This window comes from Archocentrus centrarchus, chromosome 21 (genome assembly GCF_007364275.1).
Source record: "Archocentrus centrarchus isolate MPI-CPG fArcCen1 chromosome 21, fArcCen1, whole genome shotgun sequence".
Classification (NCBI taxonomy): domain Eukaryota; kingdom Metazoa; phylum Chordata; class Actinopteri; order Cichliformes; family Cichlidae; genus Archocentrus; species Archocentrus centrarchus.
The window spans coordinates 28,987,525-29,011,694 of record NC_044366.1 but is presented as its reverse complement, the minus strand read 5'-3'; the positions used below and the strand labels follow the sequence as shown (position 1 = coordinate 29,011,694).

The 24,170-nt window shown below is 40.8% G+C and overlaps 1 protein-coding gene across 1 annotated transcript in view; it reads right to left on the bottom strand.

Annotated features, from left to right (window-relative positions):
• Window positions 1–18,667, bottom strand: part of tbx15 (T-box transcription factor 15) — a 33,399-nt gene extending 14,732 nt beyond the window's left edge. Inside the window, exons 1-4 of the mRNA XM_030758509.1 lie at window positions 18,207–18,667; window positions 11,453–11,660; window positions 8,183–8,284; window positions 210–381 (exon numbers count right to left, since the gene is read on the bottom strand). Coding sequence (XP_030614369.1) covers window positions 210–381; window positions 8,183–8,284; window positions 11,453–11,660; window positions 18,207–18,393 — 669 coding nt within the window. The 5' untranslated portion in view covers window positions 18,394–18,667. The remainder of the gene's footprint in view (window positions 1–209; window positions 382–8,182; window positions 8,285–11,452; window positions 11,661–18,206) is intronic.
• Window positions 18,668–24,170: the final 5,503 nt, after the last annotated feature.

The window sequence follows — 24,170 nt, the reverse complement described above, 5'->3', positions numbered from 1 at the left end:
GTTTTAGATGTGTCTCTGCTTCAACACACCTGAGTCAAATATAGAAGTCATTAGCAGGACTCTGGAGAACTTGACTGCATACTGAGGAGGTAACTCAGCCATTTGATTCAGGTGTGTTGGCTCTCTCACTGGCTCTCGAGGCCTGGAGTTGAAGACCCCTGCTATAAGTGATTCTAGATTACAGTAGCAGAGGAAAGTCATGTGCTTACATGTCCCTGGTCATCCAGCTCATTGTTGGTGAGTTTGAGCTTGTCGAAGCTGACCACCTGCCTCATCCAGGTGTCCCCTGAGGCCAAAGAATCTGGGTGGATGTAGGCCCGTGGAGGAACCGGAGAGTCAGCGTTTCCTGCCACCATCCATTTGGAGCTGTGGTACACATACCTAGAAAACATAATGAGAAATCTGCTGTAAGCACAGCAACGCCAGGTGCAACAAAAATGTATATTTTGTCATTTTTTATTAAATTTGTGCTGTATACTGTGGAAACATCTGATTCTAGTGCATATTCATATAAAGTTAAAGAAGACCAGTGTGCATTATCGCAAACTGGAAAAAAAAAAAAAAAGCAGGCTAATTTTATTTCTCTGTGTCTCGCTGAGATTTCTTCTGCTTTCATTTCTTAATCATGTTTATGTTCCCCCAGAAAGTTAGTCCATGACTAGTATTCCCTCCTCACTTCACTGTTTTGAAAACTCATTTGAGGTTATTTGGGGGTTAGAGGGGTTATTATAAAGCCCCGTTTGGATTTCAAAAAGCCTGGAGTGCCGCTGACTTTTTCACTTCGCTGGAAAACAAACTCCAAACACTCGGCCACGTTGCCACAACACCGGCTGTTAAAAAACTCATCTGCTGTTTCTTCATTGCGCTTGAAATTTCTAACAAGCGCGACATAAAATATTCCATATGCAGTCGCACGCTCTGCTGCATAGTTTCAATTAAGCAAAGCCGTAATATTTGACGACGTTGTGTGTGAGTTTGGGTACAATGGGGCGTCCCACCCATTAAAACAGCAGGGAGAGAGAGAAGAAAGCGAGAAAGAAAGAGAGGAAAAAAATGACAAAAGTAACTGACTTTTACCCTCATTTTTACAAAGCAACTGGCAAGCTGCAAGTTAACTCTGTGTGCACTGTTTAAAATGAAAAGACAAAGAAGGGAAAGTAAAAGAAAGGAATGAGCGCGTTGGAAAACAAGAGAGTAACGCAAGAAGTGAAGAAACAATGAAGGAAAATAAAAGAGTGGAAAGAGAACGTGAACCAAGGCAAACAAGACAGCCAGTCTTCAGGAGAGACAAAATGAGGGAGATGAAGTCAGCCGAGGGAAAGGTGAAAGAAAGATATAAGAAGTGAAGCTCGGAATGGGAGAGCGAGGCCGAGAGTGAGTGCGGGAGAGAGAGCGGGAAGCACAGCTGTTTGCTTTTAGTTCTGGCCCTGCGCTCAGTTGAAAGTGTTTTATCTGCAGCGTCTCTGCCAAAGTCATCACTCACCCCTGAAACATGGACAAAACTCTCATTTGGTCCTTTTGTTATTGCCTTGAAGGGCTGCACCACCCCATTTTACCACACATTCATGTACAAGAGCAAAAATAAAATAAAATAATACCAACTCAGTCTCTTTATGAACATTTGAAAAAGTATATAGGGGGTGTTTTTGTGAATGCTGGCAAACACGCCCTCTGGCCACCATATTGGAGCTAAAGTCAGCGTGCTATATTACATCTGTAAGTAAATGTGTGTAGGAGGAGCGGTTCACTGTGTCCTGCAGTTTGCTTTGCATCATTTTCACTCACGTTTGCTTTAAAGGATGCCTCTCCACAATATTAGCATTAAAAGGAAGCTTACCCAGTGAGTATAAATGTAAACCAAAGGGTTCCTTTATGCAAGTCCAAGAGAAGCTAAGACTGATAGACCTGTTTGACTATTGCCATAAACCTGGTGCGTCTCAGCACCGACCCCTGATGCACATCTATGATACTCCAAAGCCTGGGAGTGCCAGTGTGCTGGGTACACAAACTTTTATAAACCCTCACAACAAGGTTTTCAATGCTGGGCCAGTAAAAACTCATTCAGTTTATTTAATCAGATGTTTTCTTAAGTGGCTTGGACTCGAGGAGTGAAGAAGCACACGCACAAAAAATTAAACCAGAGGCTACATCTGCAAATGGTCTTTGTTAACAGCCTCGTGTCTAATGCGCTCCACAACCGCCCAGAAAACCCAGAGTTTTCACTGGTATTTCTTCCTTTCTCTCCCCTGTTTGTTACACCATAAACAGCATAATCATCACAGGAATCTAGTTTTCAACAAACCATGACTAAGCTGAATGTTTCTGCATAGTCTGCACAAACCACATGTTGAGATGCCATATTAAGCCAATTTGGGTTATTTGTGTGTGTGTGTTTTTATTACACTCATCATTACAATCAGTTTTTTTTTTCATCCATTAGTCCATGACATCTTTGTGGATTTCCCACAAGTCAAAGCAGGACTTTACATGAGAGTTCTTCTTCCTTCAGCAGGTGTGGTTGATGCCTCTGACATCATGACATCATGTTTTCAGTTGATACGGCACACTTGCATTCAACATGTTGCTTATTTGAAGTTATGTTTCTTGTCACCACCAAGTATTATAATAATAGCACTACTACGACTAATAATGATTATAATAATATTTTTTTTGCTCCACTCTTTTCTCTCTACCAAAAATTCACTTCAACAGGCCTTTATAATCTGCATACTGTAGCATACACCTCATTCTTCCCCTTTGTATATCAGTTAAAATGCAACATGTATGAAGGGTATTTATTCAAATGTCTTTGCTTACTATTAAATGCTGAGATTTGGGACAACAACCTGGAAAAAGAAAACTCCACGACCCTGTTATCTAATATCAAGCACACACCTCCACACATGGCCCTGACTTTTGACCTTAACACAAACACACATGCATATTACACCCACAAAGGATGCCAGACGTTTCTGTAATTTCCTGTTTGGAGTGCTGTTTAGAGTTATGCTCAGCGTAGTAGAGAAAGTGTTAAGAAACTAGGAAACTTTAGCCCCAAACAGGACTGGAAATCTGATTAGTCCCTCGCTTTCATCTTCCATAAATCTGCCATCTGGCACCGGCACGATCAATAAAGACTGGACTTTATGTGACACTCTTACTGGACAGATGGGGGTGAGAGGAGGAGGAGGTTTTTCCTCCCTCAGCCAACCCAAAACCATACAGCTGACAAAACTGAGCTGCAGTGCACACCCTAATTCTCACTTTAATTTTCTCAGACACACACACACACACACACACACACACACACACACACACACACACACACACACACACACACACACACACAGTCGACTGGGACAAACACAGAGGCATATTAATACACAAAACACAAAGGAATACACACACAACAAAAATAAGAGGAAAAAACAGCTGTCAGTGTGTGTGTGTGTGTGTGTGTGTGTGTGTGTCCAGCTCATCACACATATACTCTTACACAGGCTGGCATGCGCATAAAAACACACATTTACACACTTGCCAAGCCCAGACTGTATATTGAGTTACTGTACTGACAGAGTAAATATTGCTATTAAGTTACCATTCAGGGCTGACTGGTGTGCGTTCTGAGGCTGTAGGAGAAGACCAACAGCTCTCTGTACGCATGTGTGTATTCTTGAATTTCTGTGCTTAGGAGGACCAACTAGTCGTACCAAGTTATTTTGCAAGTTCTCACGGGGCCAGTTTGAAAGTAGGATTACGGTTTATACAAAAAATATTAGGATTATTTGAAGTTACTTTGAAGTTGGGTTTTGGGTTCAGGTAAGGTTGTCCTCATAAGTATGTGAAAATGAAGGTTCACAAGGTGAGTTTCTCAATCATCTGCGTCTTTAAGTACGCATCCTTAAAAGTGTGTGTGTGTGTGTGTGTGTGTGTGTGTGTGTGTGTGTGTGTGTGTGTGTGTGTGTGTGTGTGTGTGTGTGTGTGTGTGTGTGTGTGTGTGTGTTTAGAGTTAACAAGTTGAGTTAAGAATGATATGAATACTGGTTGGAGGAATGACTGTAGGCTCTGATGGTCCTCATGAGTCACAAAGTTGCTGCTTTTGGGTTTTTCTGTGTGTTTCTGTTTCTATAAAGAGAAGCAAATACAACCCTCACACATTTTGTCAGTTCTTGCTTAAACTACCAGAATTTAGGCACAAAGAAGCAAGTTTGCATGTGTTTAAAGACAATTAAGGGCAGTTATTTTAGGTTTATTGTCAGAGGAGATATGTAGGATATAACAAACGCTTTAGAGGACTGCTCTCATGTGTAGTAACGTGTCTTTATGTATTTTGATTTTCTGTCCTATGTCCACAATTAAAAACTTTTAAAGTCATCCATGACTTAAAAGGTTTAAAAATTAGAATAAATTTTCTTCTTTCAAAATGAAGGTAATTTTCCAGTCAGTGTACATTTACGGCTTTTTTTAGAATTAAGATGGGACTCATTTATAGAGGAACTATGATGATTGACCCCATGACTAAAGTAACATCACTGTCTTTGCATGCTCCTGTCTTTTATCCCTGTGGATGTCTGTGAATATGTTGGTGGTTGTTTGATCCATTTGAATATTTCTAAATGTGTGCAGGAACCTGTGTGTTAAAGCAAAACTGCGACGTGCAACGTCAATGAGGTATGTTTGAGGAGCCAGACAGACCCCACGCTCAGTGGCCTTAACTCGGAGCAAACCAAATGACTGTCCACATAAAAGAAGTGTAATATATGGAGATTTAATGAGCGTGGTACCAATGAGACGTTCCTAAAGAGGGGCAGGGAGCCCAAGTAAAGCAAGTCGATTCCAATAAAGACCGTATTTCCAGACCCCAAACTCCCTGGGACTCTGAGACACACCAGTGACAGCTCCCAGCTCAGTTTGCAAAGCCCTGTGGTAAATTCCCCAGCCAGGAAGAAAATCCTATTTAATTTTACAAGATCTTCTGGCCTCTAAAAGTCCTCCATGTCTTGGTTCGCTGGTGGGAGAGCAAGGAGAGGCGGCAGGGCAGAACGTCTGCTACACGCTCTGCTGGAAAACTTTACATTATTAAACAATGAAATGAAACAAAGGGTGCTGGAAGGTCAAATAAAATGCAGCGATTGCAGAAGTCACTTCATTTTAATTAGCTAATTTGTCTTTTATGCAGACTCTTACTTCTTCCTGATGAATGTCTTTTAACTGTTTTTGTTTGCCCCATACACACACACACACACACACACACACACACACACACACACACACACACACACACACACACACACACATACACACACACACACACACACACACACACACACACACACAGAGTGAATGCTGTGGTTTTGTTTTGCAGAAAGAGAAAGAATATGACTGTGGTGCACTCAGCTTTTGATCAAATATTCACTCACATAGCAACACATGAAAACAAACCAACTCGCTGGAATCATTATGTGACTGAACTTATGCCCACCATCTGCCCTTTAAAACACTTGATCATTGACAACACACACACACACACACACACTGAGCTTGTTCCACAACAAACACGTTTATGTTGCCTCTTACAAAGTCAATTATTTTCATGATTATTAGTACAAGTATGTTTTTAAAGTGCCTGAGAGTCATATATTGTCTGAGCGAACGCGTGTTCTTCATTAACAAGTTTTATGTATCCAGGAGGTGAAATTACATTTGAGAGCTGTTTACATCGTCTCATCATTTTAAACCTATAGTGTAATAGTTTTAATCCTTTACACCTGAAATTAAATCCACACTGCAAGTTAAACACATGCATCCAAGTTTCAACTCAAGACGTCACTCAAAACATTTAGATCATATGAGAATATAAATGAGAATATAAACAAGCTTCCAAATTGCTTTTTGGTGTTTTGAGGTTTTTTTTTTATTTATTACCAAATAGAAGACTAAGAGCTGGTTCAGTTCAATTTTTTTATATTGATTCCCTGAATATTAACTATGATGATGGCACAAGCACATTTAAAGAAACTGGGGGGCAGGTGCAATTAATGAAAAGAGCACCACAGAGACGCTGGATCTCTCAGAAGTAAAAAGGGGCTGAGAGGTTCGCCACCCTGCAAAAGACTGCTTGGGTGAGTTGTTTGACAATTTAAGTAAAGTTATAATCCAAAGAAGTGTCTGTGGGAAGGGTCAAAACCACAAAACAGACACTTAAAGAGTGGAAATCATTGTCAGTGAATACATTGCAACCATTGCTGCCTTCTCTGGGCCTGAGTTCATTTAAGGCGGTCTGAGATGAAGTAGAAACCAACATTGGACATTTTGTTAGAACTCATGGACACCATAACCTGATGGCTAAAGAGGAGAGGGACCATCCAGTCTGTTAGTGCATACAGAAAGTTGCACATCTGTAAAGGCTCTATAAATCCTGATTGATTGTAGGTTTTGGAGCAGCATATGGGGACGTCCAGATTACCTCTTTGACAGGGAAGGCCTTGATTATTTCAGCAAGACAATGCCAAACCACATTCCGCACGTATGACAACAGCATATAAAAAGGGTCCAGGAGCTAAACTGTCCTGCCTACAATCCAGACCTATACTCCATTAAACCAATGGATTTTTTCCCAGGAAAAAAAGGTATAAAATTTCTGGTCTTCAAAGTTTAATATGTTTCTGTGGTACTAGTTTCACCTAAATATAGGCTTTAAAGATTTGTAGATCATTGCATTCTCTTTTATTCACGTCTGACACAGCAGGCCAGTGAGACATTCTTTCGATCTTGAGGTCTGCGCCTTCAGAATTAAAGATTAGACCTAGTGAAACAAACAGGCTGCAGGCTAGGTCACTGCTGGACTTTGTCTTTTATTTAGGATTTGACAAGTGACAGTAATAAAACATATTTGTGTCATTTTTATGTCTTCAGTTTTTCACACCCCACCTTTACTAAAAGAGGCTTTTCTGTCTGGTCTGCTGCAACAGCAACAGCAGCAATCTGAGAAAAAAGCACTCACTGGTCAGATTTTGATTGAGACAGCAATGCAAGTCACGGGTGTTTTGCCATATTATCACTTCAGCGCAAAGTTACAGCTCGTATTAGCAAGAATATCAATAAAACCAGACACAGTCAGTGTATGCGCAGGTGACCGCCACCCTATAAAACTCGCACTGCCGGCCATGACAGCGGCAGGTATATGTGCATTGCATTTTCTTTCCATTTTGACCTCATTTTTTCCACCCATTTCCATGATTAGACAGGAATGGAGAGTGTTATCCTATTTGCAGGCAGACTCTGGCTCTGCTGCTCGACCAGTGGGATGATGAATACATTTCAATCTCCCCTCTCTGGCTCTGACTTCAGGGACCAATGCTGTCTGCCTGGATATCAGTCTTATTGCATATCCAGAGAGATCCATCATATGCAAGCCTTCCTCCTGTACACGCTCTCTTTAATCAAATGATGGGAGCAACTACTTTTTACCTATATGGCCAAGAAGATGACAGGAACAGGAAAAATGTGACTGGGGGGTGCTGCAATCTCTGTTTAATCCAAAACCTGTTATGTAGATCTCCAACGTGAGAAATGGTAGGAAGATGAGAACAATCCAACTAGGTCAACATGTTCACCCGCCGTCCAACTTTTGAGAATTATCCAGGAAAGTAGAGTTTTGTGTCCAGCTATGGCAACAGCGGCGTGCAGGCTTGCTTGTGCATTTGCACACAGAGGTGTGACTGTGCATGTTTAGCTGTGCGGGATTTCTGAGCAAAGAGGCTGCTACTTTCAGAATGAAGTGAACAAAAGGTGCCCCTCTGCTGCTGACAGGCAACATCTGCACAGTTGACCATGTTTCATGGCTGGGATAAAATACAGTTACTCAGCGTTTCGCCACAGTTTAATTTTTGTTGTGGGGGGAAAAGCATCTGAAAGAGCATTTTAGACCATGACAGGACATTAAACTTTCCCACCAAAACCCAAAAGAATGAAATGAGTTTTGATTTAACGGCAGTCTGGTAGGAGGGACTACATTTCTGCATTCGGAAGGGAGTATAATGGAAAGGAACATAAATAAAGACATAATTAAGACTGTTTCCTGTTACTTTCTTTAGAGAATGGCCTTTTGTTTTAGATGATACTCACTAGGCTGGGCTAACTCGCCCTTCACACCCACTAATGAATGTGTGCAAACAGGTACCTGTATCTCTTGTTGTCCACAGGCACTATGTCCATAGCAATGTAGTACTGCTGATGAGGGTCCAGACCTGCTATCTTTACACGCATGGCCGGAAACATCCTCCTGGAGGGGGAAAAGCAACATTTGATTAAAGTGATGCTTATTTCTTTACAGACATTTTTTAATATTAAAAAAAATAAAAATCTGCTTCTACTTCAGCAGTAAGACTTTCAGCTGAAACCAGACTGATGAATTTTAGTGTTGGAAGACATCATATCACATCAACATCATATGAAACTTTATTGTTTTAGAAGAATATTTCAGAATATTTAGTTTGAAATATAGTAGGATATTTCAAACAAGTACAGACACCTCAGCCTAACATTACTGACAAGTTTTCCTTCTTACCAAAACAGGAAAAACAGGGGGACTATTCAGCACTTTTTTTTTTTGCTTTTCTTCAAGTTATTGTTCCAATGAGGAAAAAGGTGTAAAGTGCTCTAGTTGGTATAAATTATTTTTTAAAAGAAAAAGCTCTGTTTTTTCACACTTATTGGAGAGTATAAAAATTTATTTAGGGTTTAAAAATGTTCAAAATCCTGAGAAAAAACAACATCAGGAACACAAAGAAGAACAAGAGCTGCAACACAGAAATGCTGCTAAATGCACATCTGTCACTCTGAGTGCTCCTGATGTTTGTTATGATGCAGCACTGCTGATTATCACGAGTGCCTGCACAGTCCAACACTGCAGACTGTGCAGGCACTCACGCTTAGAGCATGGAAAAATTAGACTACTGCAGAATCATAACCACTGAATTAAATGGCAAATTACAAAATTGTGATGTCTACATTACTAACAACAGCAACACACAACAATAACAATGATGTTAATAATAATTATAGGAGAGCACTGGTTTAAAGAAAAAAAAATCGTTAAACTTTTTTCTACTTTTGCCCTGTCAGCCTTCCCTCTCTAATCAGGAGACATTAATTTGTCTTCATTAATTTGAACAGTGCAGTTATTGTTAACACACTACTGTAGCACACATATGCGCTGTGTGCTGCTGTGCTAATTAAAAACATGCTATTAATGGTTAGATAATTCAGGACATTTGAATCTCGTGTGTTTTTCCCAAGATCCTGAATTTCTGTGTTCAGTTTTAATTAACTGGTTCTGATTATTCCTTTAATTGGCATTAATCCAATCAGGATGGTTTGAAGTTGGAAATCTTCTGAGCATTTTACCATCTTTGAGTAAAAGGATCTGCAGGTCAGTCAGGATCCAGCATTTCAATTATCTTCAGATTTATTTAATATAAATATTTTTTTAATCACATGTATTTTTTTTAAATCAAAACCTTTATTTTGAATCATCTTTATCATTATTCTCTTTGCAGTTGTAGGAAAAACTTAAATGTTGATTTGATCTTTTCATAAAGGTAAAAATAAATTCATATATTAACTCGTTTAGTTCATTTTTGTGCGCTTTACGCTGCTAACATTTCCATCACTGCAGAGGTGAAGGCTCCAAATCGTAGCGTCAAGCCACTGTGACCTCCGACCTTTGGCTTTTAAGAAAATTCTGCAGTTGTCTTTCGTTATTTTAAAACAGTTGAAATGCCTGTTATACTGCATCAGTGATTTATTTAGGGTGTATGCTTAAATATATATTAAATCAAGCAGCTCTTCATATTTTGAAACTGCAGCCTGACACAGCCTGAGAGTCGAAGTGATGCAAACCGCATGAAAAATATCCCATTTAAAGGGAAAAATTGCACCCATATTAAATAAAAGTTTGTATATGGAGAGGGAGACATTTCAACTTAATTCCTCATTTTGCACATCAAACGCTGCGTTGTTCCCCCGTTCATTTAAAGGTCGTAAATCGGGGTCTGGATAATGAGAAAAGAGGGCTGTTTTCTTGCTTCCCTTCTCTTCTGGATTTATGAGCTTATTATGAGCAGGCCGTGAAATACGCTCGGCGACGGTCGCGTCCGCCTTCACTCTGCTTCGGCGCAAACTGATTGCTGCTCTATTTATGAGCCGATTACCAATTTAAACCCAATTCATAAAAAACGGCCGAGTGTAGTCTGTCACGGCTGGAGGAGGGCGACATAAGGCCGTATTTCAATCTGCAGAGAGGAAGAGCTGAAAAACAGCTTTGGCTTCGTTTGACGCGTAAAAAATGAACTCGGGTTTCAAAAGTGTCGCAACAGGAAAACAAAACAGGTCAATAAGACTAAAGTAGATCTACTAAAGTTAACTTATGAATTACAAACAAATACAACTCACCTGTTAAACAGAATAAATAATTTAATGAGTGACATTTTTAGACTTTTTTTAGTTGTTTTGCGGGAGAAAAACGCGCTGTTAGCTTTGAATGGAACCGATTTAATGGAACCAAAAAGTGTTTTAAAACGCTTCTATTATTATTATTATTGATAATAATATAAACATGAATTAGATCACGTTTTCATTGCTTTTACTTTTCTTTTACATGAAAATATGTCTTTCCAACACTCGCCCATAATGACTAACCCTTTGATTCAAAAGACCTAAATATTTTTTAAAGCAGCAAAACATTTAAAGAAATGTAAAGACTACAAGAGCATAATTAAATACCATGTTAAGGGGGGTTGTTTGCTTTTAAGCGAAACGATATCGGAGGTGAGGTTAGTCATGCCGACTGAGGCGGAGTGAGCGGTGAACTGTTGGAAACGAGGGGCGCTGCGGGCGCACGGATAAAGGTACTTCCTTCAGGATCCGCAGGTCAACTTCTGTTCTTGCTCTGTGTTTGGACTGTTGGCCCGAGAGAGCACAAAACCCGGAACATGTTACAGAGAGATTAATTAGAACCAGCTCTCCTTATTTTCCGACATCAGGAATAACCTGTCGCGTCATGAGGGCCTGAACGTAGCGGTGCGGCCTGCATGTGCAACACATTAACACCCTCCAAACAGAGCGCAGAGGTGTGTGTGTGTGTGTGTGTGTGTGTGTGTGTGTGTGTGTGTGTGTGTGTGTGTGTGTGTGTGTGTGTGTGTGTGTGTGTGCGCGCGCGCGCGCGCGCCTTTGCAGATTTGAGACCTGTGCGTTTGTTACATGCGTTTATAGGAGATTTGTATTGTCATACTAGAATTTTACAGAAAGAAAAGAAAAAGTGAGTGGGTAAGTGGATGTGTGTGGAGGTTTTTTTTTTTTTTTTTTTTGGGCGGGGGGGGGGGGGGGGGTGAACTGAATTTAATATTTCTGAGCTCTTTTCAGCAGCTGTGTGTGAGTGCGTCCGGCCTACCTTCCCGCTTTGGTAATGATCATCTCCGTGCCGATGTCGTGGAAGCGCTTCCACAGATCTGCGCATTGCAGCTCCACCTGAATCTCATCCATGGAGGCCGGGGGAGACGGATCACAGGGGCCCGGGGCCAAGTCGGCTGATGAGCCGAAAGAACACGACGTCCTCTCGGCTAGACCTTCTCCGTCTGAGCCGGGACTCGCCTCTGAGTCTGAAGGGGAAATGAGGAAGGAGATGAGAGTGTTGCTCTGAAACAGTGGAATTAAGCGCTTTAGGCTTTATGCAGGAAACTTGGCACAGCCAGAAAGTACAGCGGTTCTCTCGGCTGACTCCAAATCACCTGCCGGTTGCAGCCTGGAGAGAAGCGTTTGGCTTGCTGGCTCGGCTCGCCGTGGAGTTCTGGGTCGATGTCAAAAGCAGAATAAATGCTGCGTAAAAGTCTTTGAAATGTGACTTAGAAAATATTAAATTTTAAATCGGGCCACACAATGAAGAATTCTGCTGGGAAGCGTTTAGCAAATGAAATTTCCCCTCAAGCGCTCCTTCTGGACCGAGTTTTACAGAGTGACCGTTCAAAGTCATCAACACAGTCACAACGTTAGAGCAGATAAAAACGTTCCTTCCATCTTGAAACAAATCCAGACCTACAGGAGAGATTTCCATCTTTCTGAGCTCCTAATCCCCCCCCCCCCAAAAAAAACCAACCAGGATGACCTCAAGCTTATTTCACGTTGCTCTGTTTCAATGTGTTTTAAACTAGCAGCCAAATGATCAGGGCGCAGTATGGTGGGCAAAATAAAAGGCACACCCGAGCATCTCTTGCCACACAAAACCCCGAGTGGCTTTTGTGAAGAGCTCAGTTTGCTCACGTGAAATACATCATCCAATAATACAGCTGTAACTGTATTATTGACTCTCAGAAACCCTTAAACATTTCTTTAAAGGGAAATGAGAAATTACAGATTGGCACTTTCTTGTAATAATAATAATAATACTAATAATGCTTTGAAACGACAAAATCCACTTCCTCTGAAAGAGAAATGCAGACTTACACAACCAACAGTTGCTTTTGCCCCCTCTTCCCTTCTTGATTCTGTAAAGTGACTTAACACATGTGATGTCTTTTCGACTTAAAATTTCAACCTTCTGGGATTAAATATCCAAAATCTTTCTAGCTGGGATGCCAAAACTTTAATGCTCAACACTTTGAACCTGCACTTTATCCAGATAAAACCCTCATAAGATCACCACATGCTTTCTCTTATTGCACTTTTCTCAGAAATAGTTTATAGCTGAATATCGTATACCCCCCCCCCCCCCCCCCCCCAACACCACCACTACCACCACCACCCAGAAAGTAAAAAAAATAAAAAAGAATCTAATAATGTATTATTTATTGAGGGTCCTGACACAAGGAGGTTGACTTGGCAGGCTAAGGGCACACAAATATGGTTATGCAAATGCAGAGCTGCTGAGAGACTGGACAGAGTCCCAGGCAAAAACCGCCGCAGCGCAGGCCGAGCCAACCCTGCTGGAAACAAGAGAATGAAGGGGAGAGATAGGAAGAGCAAGAGGCGGGGGGGGGGGGGGGGGGGTAATGACCACAGAGAGAAAGTCTTTCCATCATCTTCTTGGGAGATCCTTCCAGTGTCGCTGCAGCCAGAGAGGGACTGTCACACATGATTACCTGCCCCCTCTTCCTCCTTTAACTGTTCACACTCACGCACACAGTCAGTCAGCTGCCCCCTCACACTTTATAAACACATGCTCCTGGCGCTAAAAGAAGAGGACAGGATGGATGGCTTCAATAAAAAGAAAAAAAAAAAAGTCTGCATTCTTATAATTTATAATTAATTTTTAGAAGCAGCCATTAAGATTGGATCATACAAACTGAAGGTTTTTAATGAGAGATAAACGGCTTATTTATTTTGCGAACCTACTTTACAACTCGGTTTTTATTGTTTTGTTTTTTTTAACTTTGGCGTTTTTTGCAGTGTGTGTATATATATATATATATATATAGAGAGAGAGAGAGAGAGAGAGAGAGAGACAGAGAGACAGAGAGAGACAGACACACGCGCGCACACCTGAGAACGAGTGTTTTCAGCCTCACAGCACGATCAGTCTAAATAATATCTGCCATTTCTTAGTTTTGAGCTGTAAGGATGTCAGTGCGCTCTGCAGACATAATGATGGCTTGATGGCTTCTTACTCATCATAACCACTGAAAACTTTGCTTTGTTTTCTCATTTAGGGTTTGGTGATTGCGAACAATTTATCAATTAGATAAGTAGCCCAAATAAGGAGACAAATCTACAAGAATGTAATTTGACAAGTTTCAGTGATGAATCGGGGTCTTCTAATGATCTCATATTATTTGCTGTTCCAATGTGACAGCAACAAGACTCAAAACAAATAAAGAATGTGAACATTTGTGTCTGAATATTTGCAGAGCTTAAAAGCCACACTGAGCAATCTACTACTGGCATCTAAAAGTAGACGATGGTGTGTGAAGCAGAGGCGTTCAGAGGAAACAGATGCATTCCAGACAGCAAAAGCAGCCCGATTAAATGAGATAATTTCGGCATGAATGTCTTCAAGATGCAGAGGGGCAAACCAAAGGACCAAGCAGGAATCTGGCAGCCCTGACATCAGGCTGAAGGACCTGTCCTCTGCTACTCAGCGGCTACACACACACACACACACACACACACACACACACACACACACACACACACACACACACCTCTAATCCTAATGGCAGACAGGTAAGCAAACAGCAGCAGGTAGAGCTCTGTCCATGTGTGGATTTAAATGTCACATCTGAGGTTAAGTCACCATCAGATTTTAACCACTGGAACAGGAAGCACAGAATAAAGCTTTTAGTCCAGCGCTGCACGGCATTGAGATTAGAAGAGTTTCTGTTTCAGAGCTCAAGTTTCCATTTTATGCTGAACGAATAAAAACTGACATTTATTGATAGACAAAAATTTGACCACTCAGCAGAATTCTGACATCTGCGGTGGTTAGCTACACACACACACACACACACACACACACACACACACACACACACATACACACACACACACACACACACACACACACACACACACACACACACACACACCACTTGGGGCCATCATCTTGCGGTTCCTTAAGCTCTTGCCAGGTCTTATTAAATTTAGACTAACATTCATACTGGGTCACTAATTGGGCAGAATTGAATCAACTCGGTGCTATACATTACATCGTTCTCTGTGTTGCAGTTCACATTTTGTCACTACGCTGTCAGGAGAGCCCAAAGGGGGCTGAACTGTAATCAGATAGTTATTAATAGGTTCATTTAAAAATGCTGAAAGTAATCAGGAAGTTGATTATCGCTAGAATTTATATTCTCACTTTTAGGAGCCAGCGGCAAATTACCGCTTAAAGATTGGTTCTATATATACGTCTTAGATGGGCATCCACAGATCTAAAGCGCTACATTTATGGGAATCCCTTTTATCATTAGTGTAACGTGCAGCTTTAATTCATGCAGCATCGATATCTGATCATAAATATTTCATTTCATTCTGAGATGACTCCAATAAACAGAACCACTTGAACCTGACTGCGCCGCAACACTTCCAAACATTTCCACAAGTAGGCAATATTAAAAATATATATACAACTTTAATAAACACATAAATTCCAAGGATGCCAAATGTATCAGAGTGGAAACCCTGTTTAAAATTTCCACTTGCTGTTGGGGTGTTGGGGGTGCACTGATAGAAGGTGTCATGTCTTGGTTTCTTACACTGGACTCGGTATAAGAGCCACATTGATTCAGAGAAGCCGCACAGAAAGCAGCGTGTGTATTCGGGGCATCCAGTTTGCACATCCTGGTAAATGTAACTATCTGACTTTATGAAGCTGTTATATTAAAATGAAGTTGCAGCAGATATTGTAAGCAGTTTGCCAAGCGTGAAATCACTGAGTAACACCATCCACACCGTGAGAGCACCTGTTTCCTCACTGACGGAGACTCGGGCAACAAGGAAGCTGTAAAAACTTCCAACCCATCTCTCTTTATCAGCCTGCGTGCTTACACCGAGCTTCCAGCTTTCAGACAAATTGCAAACAGAAGGAGCAGCGTAGGAATATTAATATATGATTATGCGGTGATCGTGACAGATTTTAATTCTCCGATTTTTAGCAAAACGTCAGGTGTTTGCAGGGGATCCGCTCTGCGCCTTAAAAAATATAACGCATCCCTCTATAAATCACAGAATACCTAAAGTTAAATATTAATTCACAGCAGATTTCGTTGAACTTGTTAATTGATTTTTTTAAATGGATAAATATTATGAATGTGTGGTGGCAGTAGTTCTGTGAGGTCTAACAAAACAGCTTTTCTCAGAGCTGACAGAGCTGCTGAGCTCTTCCAGGCAGGCTGTTAAATCCGAGCCTGGTTCAGAGTGTGTGCATGTCTCAGTCTTGCCCTTGTCTTTGAGGCTAATAAACGTGTTATACGACCAGCCGGCTTCCAGCATCGCCTGGAGTTGAGTAAAAATCAAATCACTCCGTTAAGGATTCCTCTAAACCACATAATCTGACCACAGAGACTCCCTGTTCTCGGTCACCGCTGCCCGACGCGCCAAAGTGGAGGCTTTCGGACCCAAGCAGGGCCCGCTGAACCTGCCAGGAATCCGCCTGCTAATGAGCGGGACCAGGGGGGGAGGCGAGGAACCGGGAACTGGTTCATTTAGCCACACAATCTGAAACTACACAAAACCTATGAGAAGATGAACTTAAAGACCTTTCTACTGAACCAAAACAAATTTTTAATAAATGACTTCAAGGGTTGTTTTTTCCTTTCCCGTGACGACTAAGCTTTAATTTTTCTTGCTTATGTTTACCCTTTAAAACACACGCAGAAACAAGCTGCTTGTAATCAGCGTTTAGTTTCACCTCCCTCGTTTAACCACAGTTAGTCCTACACTTCAATCACAACAACAAACTTCCCATGAGAGTCCCTGGGACAGAAACCCCCCTCTGCTACAATCTTCAACTTAAATCACAGTTTTCTTTATTTTATTTTATTATTATTGTATTTTTTTTATTGTTTTTATTAGTTATGTGTTGCATTTGGATCAATCCGAAGAACGAAGCGGCGCGTAAAAGCGCTGCGACCCAAGAGGTCAGACGGGGCAGCGTCGGACTGAGACTGTGAGCAGCACTCAGATGTAGAAAAACACTTAACTTCTGCCTTTCTGCGCAGTAATACAAACATTTAATGAGCAGTGATACACGCATGATGTAGCATGATTCATACAGGCCCGTCCAACGGCAAAATAAATATTCTAACTTGAATTTATTTAGCCTACATTATCTACATAACTCATACCCCCCCTCCAAAAAAACAAAACAAAAAAAACAAAACAAGATTTTCAAGCAACCGACTTAACATTAATATTTTTGCTTCCTGAATGAATTTGCTATTTAAATTTAAGCGAAGCTTTCGCTGAAACACCAGCCGCGAAAAATGAAGCCTGTGCTGACGGGCCGAGTCTGAACTCAAAGGCAAGCGTCGAGGTAAAAATCCTCCTCAGGTGGGCCAGCAGTCAGGTTTATGTCTGAGAGTCAGCTCCTCTCCAAACACTCAAGTCTCTGGGTTAAGATGAATGAGACAGCAGTCACTGTATTTAAGTTAAAGTGCAATTAAATCATTATATTGTGCAATGAAACGATAGAACTGCTGAGTTGGCGCTAAAATTAAACTGAAGTTTAAGTTTATGCAAATGAGATTGAATTTTAAAAGAACAAAAATGTATAAATTAACTGAATACAAAAAAAAAAATGCTGGTTTTCCAAATTGCTTTAAATAAAAATATAAAAGTATTTAACCCCATAACGCTATTATTTTTGTCATGATTTTGAAATATTACTTATTTTCCTCAGTCCTTATTTTTGTTTTTCCTCTTTTCTTTTACACAACCCACTTTTTCACTATTTCAGTCCATTTATGTGTATTTTTTCTAGGAGCTTGTGTGATTATTAGTTTCATACAACACACGTTTAAAAGGTTCACACTTGCTCAGCAGATGATGTGATAAAATGTCATTTTTACCTGTAACGTTCTCTGTGCGCCCTCATATATGGAAACTGTTTTGCGTGTGACGCAGGAAATGCGCTTTAATGGCAAAAGGCAATTCTTCATATAAACTTTTACTTTTTTTTTAGCAGAGGACATTATAATTCAGAATATTTAAAAGCTGCTCGTCATCGAGGCTGAAACGCGTTAGACTAACTGGTTAGTTTGAACCAGTGTAGCTTCCTGCAGTAAGCTGAGGCCTCCCTGCCTTACAAGCAGATAACTGCTGAGTTAAAACTTCACACTTTCACTCAAAGTATTTTGATATATTTTTGGTACATCTTACAATGTAATCCACGAGTCCAGAGTCAAAACTTGGCCAACCCGCAATGGAAAAAAAATCAATTGAGTTCTATTTTTATTTTATTTTTTTGATTGGCGGATTATGAGACACACTGGTGACATATTCCTTTTAGCCAAAGCCACAACTCCACAGGCTTGCTCGCAGTCTGTTTAATGTAAAGATTAGCAATGTAGTGTGGAGCCTGTGTGCAGTGCGTGGGTTGGGTCATTGAACACAGAGCCACGTTTTGACTCAGGACTTGGGGGCTTGCAGTGCTCTGCAGTGTTATAACGGAGATCCGGACATTTGAGCGGTGTTGTGCATGTCTGCGCACTGACCGGGGTCCATTTCCAGACAGTGCGCCGGATCCTCTCCGTCCGTAGCGAGGCTCTCCATGGACAACTCCAGCTCCTTCTCCTCCCAGCCCCGGAGCTTCCTCTTCTTGTTGGAGCCGATCAGGGCTTCCACGGAAAAAGCGTGGGCTCTAGAGCTCAGAGCTGCGGCAGATCGCCTCCTCTCACTCATTTCTCACAAAATCCACCCTAAGGGGGGGGACGCGGCGAAAAACCCAGTCCGTCCGTCCAAAGCAGCGAAGCAAAACAAATTGTTTTAAAAATGTACACGTCAGTGTTTACAGCAGATCGCAAACTCACCAAGTGTCCAAAGTAATCCCAACTGTGACTAGAAACGCCGCGTCAAACTTTTGAAGGCGGACTGTGTCATCCTGGCAGCACTGCAGGACTGATTGTTTTTGATGCGGTCTGCCGCTTCACGCGTCTCTCCGTCCTTCCACTCCGTGTCTTTCTCTCTTTCTGTCCCTCTAACTTCTCTCTGATTGATAATCACTTCTGGGGGAGTCTTTTTTTCTTTTTTTTTTCAGGCGCACAGGGCGGCTCTCTTGCGCTCTGGCAAAGCCGCGTGTCCAATGAGAAGTAAGAACAGAGAGCTAGACAAAGTGTTTTGTCCAATGGCAGGAGAAGGAAAAAGCCCGTCCTGGAAAAGGAGCCATCACAGACTGCAGCAGCCTAACTAACTAACTCCATAATGAATGATATGGAGACGTATATAATTTTTGCTGTGCTCTTATCTACATTAAAGGCAGAGTTTCCTGCAAATAGATCAATCAGATAATTAACCGTATCAATTCAAGCGTAATAATGTTTCTTTAAAAAAAAAAAGAAAAAAAAAAGCCCTCACCAGTCCAGCTGTCTCAGTCTTTCAGTCTTTGATACCCTAAAATCCTACAGCTTCACTTTTACTTCACTTTTAGTTCTCATCTGTCAGCCAAGGCCGATCCGAGGCTTTCGCCCTCATGGCGACCATCCCAAAGTCATTTTAATATTTACATTTTCAACAAGTACCTGAATCAGATTCCATCATTAAAAGTCGTTGGAAGAAAAGTCACATTACAGCTCCACTGTGTCATCTGACAGTCGAGGAAGCGGAGCGGAGCTGCAGCAGGACAGGTGGGCTGATCTCAGACCTGTGCGCTTGGACACAAAAAGGAAGGAGAAGACTAGCAAGTGAAATTCTTGGTCTCTGCTCAGGTTGTTGAAGGTTCGTTTAAACAGATCTGCAGGTCAATAAAAGAAAAACAGTCAAAAGAAACGTGTATATACATAGATTAGAGGGAGTTTTTTTCAGCTGAGATGATTTTGTTTGAAAAAAGAAACTGCCAACAGGTTCCCATCTGTTTATTATATTATTTTGTATTATATTTATGTTAATTACTTGCTGATTTGGGCGTGAATTATCCTCAAACAATCTGCATTTAAAATTCCCGACATATATGAAACCAACAATATGACTGAGCGCTTATTTTATTCGAGGATTAATAGCTAACTAAATTTTCAAATGAGGAACTTGTCTGATTTTGTGTTGCGAAAGTGAAAATAAAATATCTTTTAATTATTTTGTCTTGATGCATTTTCAAGCACATTTTATCTGCAGATGGAGAGACCTATAGGACTAGAGCTACTTCTGCAACCAAATCTTTAAAATAAAATATTAATACAAATATTAAATAAATATTTGCCGCGCTCAGCCTTATAATATCATACAGGCAGGTGATCTATTGCGACAGCCTTGCAAAAGATGATCGGTTTCTTGCGACCAAATGTCGCTTGTTTTGAAAATCAGCGGCGCGTTGCTGAGACGTTGCTCTGGAGTGCCTGTGATCTGTCTGCAGGCCTGATGCTCAGTTCAGGCGCACAGACCAGGGTGAAGAGGCTGATCAGTTCCTGCGGGGGGAAATAATTTGCACATTTCTCAGCAGCTGCCGGTCGAAAAGTGTGAGAGGGGAAGAGAGTCGTGCTGCCGGTGTGATCAGTCAGCAGAAATGTGCCTGTCTGCACCGGGCAGGCCTGAAGTCAGAGTGCCGCTCTTGAAAAAGAAGCTTTCCAGGGTTTATTGCTGCGCATCTGTCATCCTGAAATACATATCTGCGTGCGCACGAGGATAGCTCACATAAAACTGTAGAAAAATGGTAATACGTCACAAAAACAAATATATGGTGGCTTCATTATTCTGCATAAAGATTTTTTTTTTAAAGCTGATTTACTAATATTTGAATTTATGACAGTTTAACTGGAATTTAGTTGTGTTGCAGTCTTTATCATAATACGCGCGCAAAGCTTTTAGCGCACGCATTTGAACTAGTTACTTAGAGGAGGAACGAGTTACATATTAGATGTGAATATTATGACAAGCTGTGGGAGTAGTGTGTGACTCTAAATCGCGGTTTCTTTTTATGCATTCTTGATATTCTGTCTTCGTTTGTGCGTAAAGTCGTTCCAGAAGTAAACAAGTAAAAATTCTGCGTGCACTGGCGTGGAAGAAGAACGTTTAATCCCAGTGGGAGGAAACTCGTTAAACACTTGCAGTAAAAACTAAAACCAACTGTTTGTCATTTAGTTCCCAATTATAGCCCCGATGGCATCTCATTCACCCAAAACTTGAAGCAAGCGAGCATCTCAACAAATTCTCTGTTTAACCCAACCGGAAGGAACGTCCTAAAAGCTTTTCTCTGTTTTTTGAATTCCTTTAGTCATAGCTTTTAGGTTTACCATTTTGATCTAAGTGAAGTTTTCATGGACTCTAAACACGAAATCCGGCGTGACCCCGGGAGATCCACACGTGCAGGGTGGTGGGCGGAAACGGTCAATATTCAATGAGTAAGGCTTTGACCCCGCCTGACCCCGGGGGACGGAGCACGCAGTCCGACGGCCACTCTCGGATTGTTTAAGCACCTTCTGCCTCAGCTGTGAATCTCCCCACGAAGGACTAAATACAGTGTGGAGGATTCGCAGACAGCGAAAAGATGAAGGTGTGAAGATTAGCCTAAATTTGCCATATGGATTTATGAAATGTATAAATTGTGCATTTAAAAATAAAGTATCTACCAAAGAAGGCCAGAGTTCGTCCTATAAAGCAAATGATGCGTTATAGATATGAGGCTGCTTTGTTTTATGCTGAATATTAATGAGGGAAAAATGTGGAAAAGTAGGTTCATCGTGTGCTAGAAGAAACAGCTACCTTCTGCTGCTCCCTTATTCACAGTGGTGGACTCCGCATATTTAATTTGACAGATTTTTATTTATTTATTTATTTAGTTTCACGCCGATGTCGTATCAAAAAGTAATTGTCAGTATTCCTTTTTTATGTCTAATACCTTTGCTCATATTGATAAATACGCTGTAGACAATAGGATTTACAACTGAATTTCATATAAAATAAAGAAATGAACTGTTTTAACTTCATGACTCTGCGTTATTATACCTGCTCTGTGTTCTACATTATAATCAATCCAGTCCTTTTTGGCCACTTAAAACATCTTTATAGAACTATTATGTTATATCTGTTGCAATTTCTGCCACCCCGTTGGCAACATCTCTCCTGAAAAAGACATTTTTAATGTCAGTGAGACTTTTTTACCTGCATAAACAAATGACAAATAAAAGTCACTTTTCCAAACACTGACTGCAGCATCTACCCTGTGACAGGAATGTTCTTTGTGACTCAAAATGGCTCGACGTCATTCATGAGAGATATGCCTGACAGATTATAGGCCAACAACTCATCCACAATGGTGTAAATACTACCAATCATATTTTGGCAATTACCGGAAATCACTTTATGGCACGAGACCGGAATCCCTTCCTGACACAACCCCAAAGGGATTTGTGAAATTAGTCTGCAGTGGTTCATTTTGGTATAGGTCACAATTCAACATTGTACATCAATTCAAATTTTAAACTCTAAATTAATTTAATGCTGATGATTATAAAGATAATCACCGTATTCAAACCTTCCGGAAATAAACAGCTTAGCTAAAGAAAATCATACAAATACGCCCTTTTCTCTGTGGTGCATTTAAATGAAATAAGATGTGTTTAAGTGATTTAAGTGCTCAACATCAAATTATCCCATATTAATTTTTTTTAAATAATATGAAGTCTTTACAGAAGAGGCGGTGGCAGTCATAATCGGCAGAAAGTCAGAAAATTGTACTCCCCACCTTTGTACCTCACTGTCCTTACCGCTGCCAACTCAGTGACTTCAACATTATCCCAAAGCTCGAACTGTATTTGAGCTCTCTCTTCAAGCTCTGTGATAAACAGCGAAAGCATGAATCAAAATTTTCATTAAATTGAGTCTAAAACGCAACATTTGGCCTGCATCCTAAATGAACTGCGGTCGCGTTTGGGTAAAAGCGCAACGGAAACACCGGCACGTGTTTAATTCGGTGATTAATCACGTGCCAAAACACAACGCACACCAACACGTTCATTAATAATCTTTTTTTTTTTTTTTTAAAGAGCTATAATGTTCGACGTTTAAGAGGTTTAAGTTTTACCAGTTTCCTCTGCTGCTCACTGCATGGTCACCCTGTTAGATCAACATCAGTAAAATGTTTTTTATACTCTTCAGGTCTGTTTTCCATGCGACAACACCGTTTCCATTTACCGTGATTTCTTTAAAAAACACACATTTGTTACGACTCTGTTAAAGTTTTACCCCCGCGCTGTAAAACGGGTCAGCTGCGGTGTCGCTTTCGTATTAAAAACGCACTACTTATTACAGCGCAGCTATATCACTGCTGCCGCCGCATTTTTAAACAGAAACAGGTATTTGTCTGTGATGTAGCAGGTCGCTGTGATTTACAGCCTGCTCCTCTGTGTAAATGTAGTCTATATATTTTTTAATTTATAGTCCAACAGCTCCTTATTCCAATAGAAGAAGAAAAAAAAAAACAGGGCAGCAGAAAGGGAAGTAAACCATGCAGCATGCAGGGATGTGGTCCGTTCCCAGGTAAACACCGAGATGGAAAAATTACAGCGCAGTCCAGCTTCATAATGTGCTTATGTGCCTACAGGCCCCTGCGAATAGTGCGAGTCCCTTCAGAAGTATTTTAGAATTACGCTGAAGTGCATTTCAATTAGAGAGAGAGCTGATTATAGAGTAGGAAAAAAAAAAGGAGAGAGGGAGTACAATGAAGGAAGAAGATTGAATGCCGGGAACAGATGGAAAGAGAGCAAAAATTAAGGAAAAATAACTTGTAGAGAGAAAGAAGAAGAAAGAGGCAAGAAGTGGAGCTGAAGTAGAGAAATAAAAGGGGGGGGGGGGTGTACAGGAAGGAAAACAGGGAAGGAGGGACGAAAATGAACATGTTAAGTCACTGAATTGTTCCGCTTACCTGGCACATCCTTACAGGAGAATTACAGGAGTAGAAGATTTTCTCCTATTACACTTTACAGTAAAACGAACTAAATGTGTTTATTGGCCTGTTTATAAAATCTGAGTGTGACCGAGTACACAACATGTGTAGAAATGAAAAACAAAAAACTACTTCAAACAAGTGTGGTGTGCACACGTGTGTGTGTGTGTGTGTGTGGGTAATGTGCAATTACGTGCACGTGCAACTTGGCATGAGTGTAATTTTGTTGGTTCTGGTTACATGTGGATCATATTGTGCATCTGTGTGTTTCCAGATGCAACAACACTGTTAATAAGAAACCCAGGGTTATAAAATATATATTCAGATTGTTCATATTTTCAACCTACAATCCACTCAGGCCCAGACGGACCACTGTGAGGACAGCAAAAAACTCCAAACAAAAACAATCATTACATATTAACCCTGCAGCTTTAATTATAGGACACTTGATTCACTCTTGTAAGCAAAGACACTTTAAATAAGAACATTTTTCACAACTTGCAAATTTTATTTGTACATGTTTTTTGTGGAGAAAAAAGATAAATTATTGTTAAAAAAAAAAAATCAAATAGACTGTGAGGACATG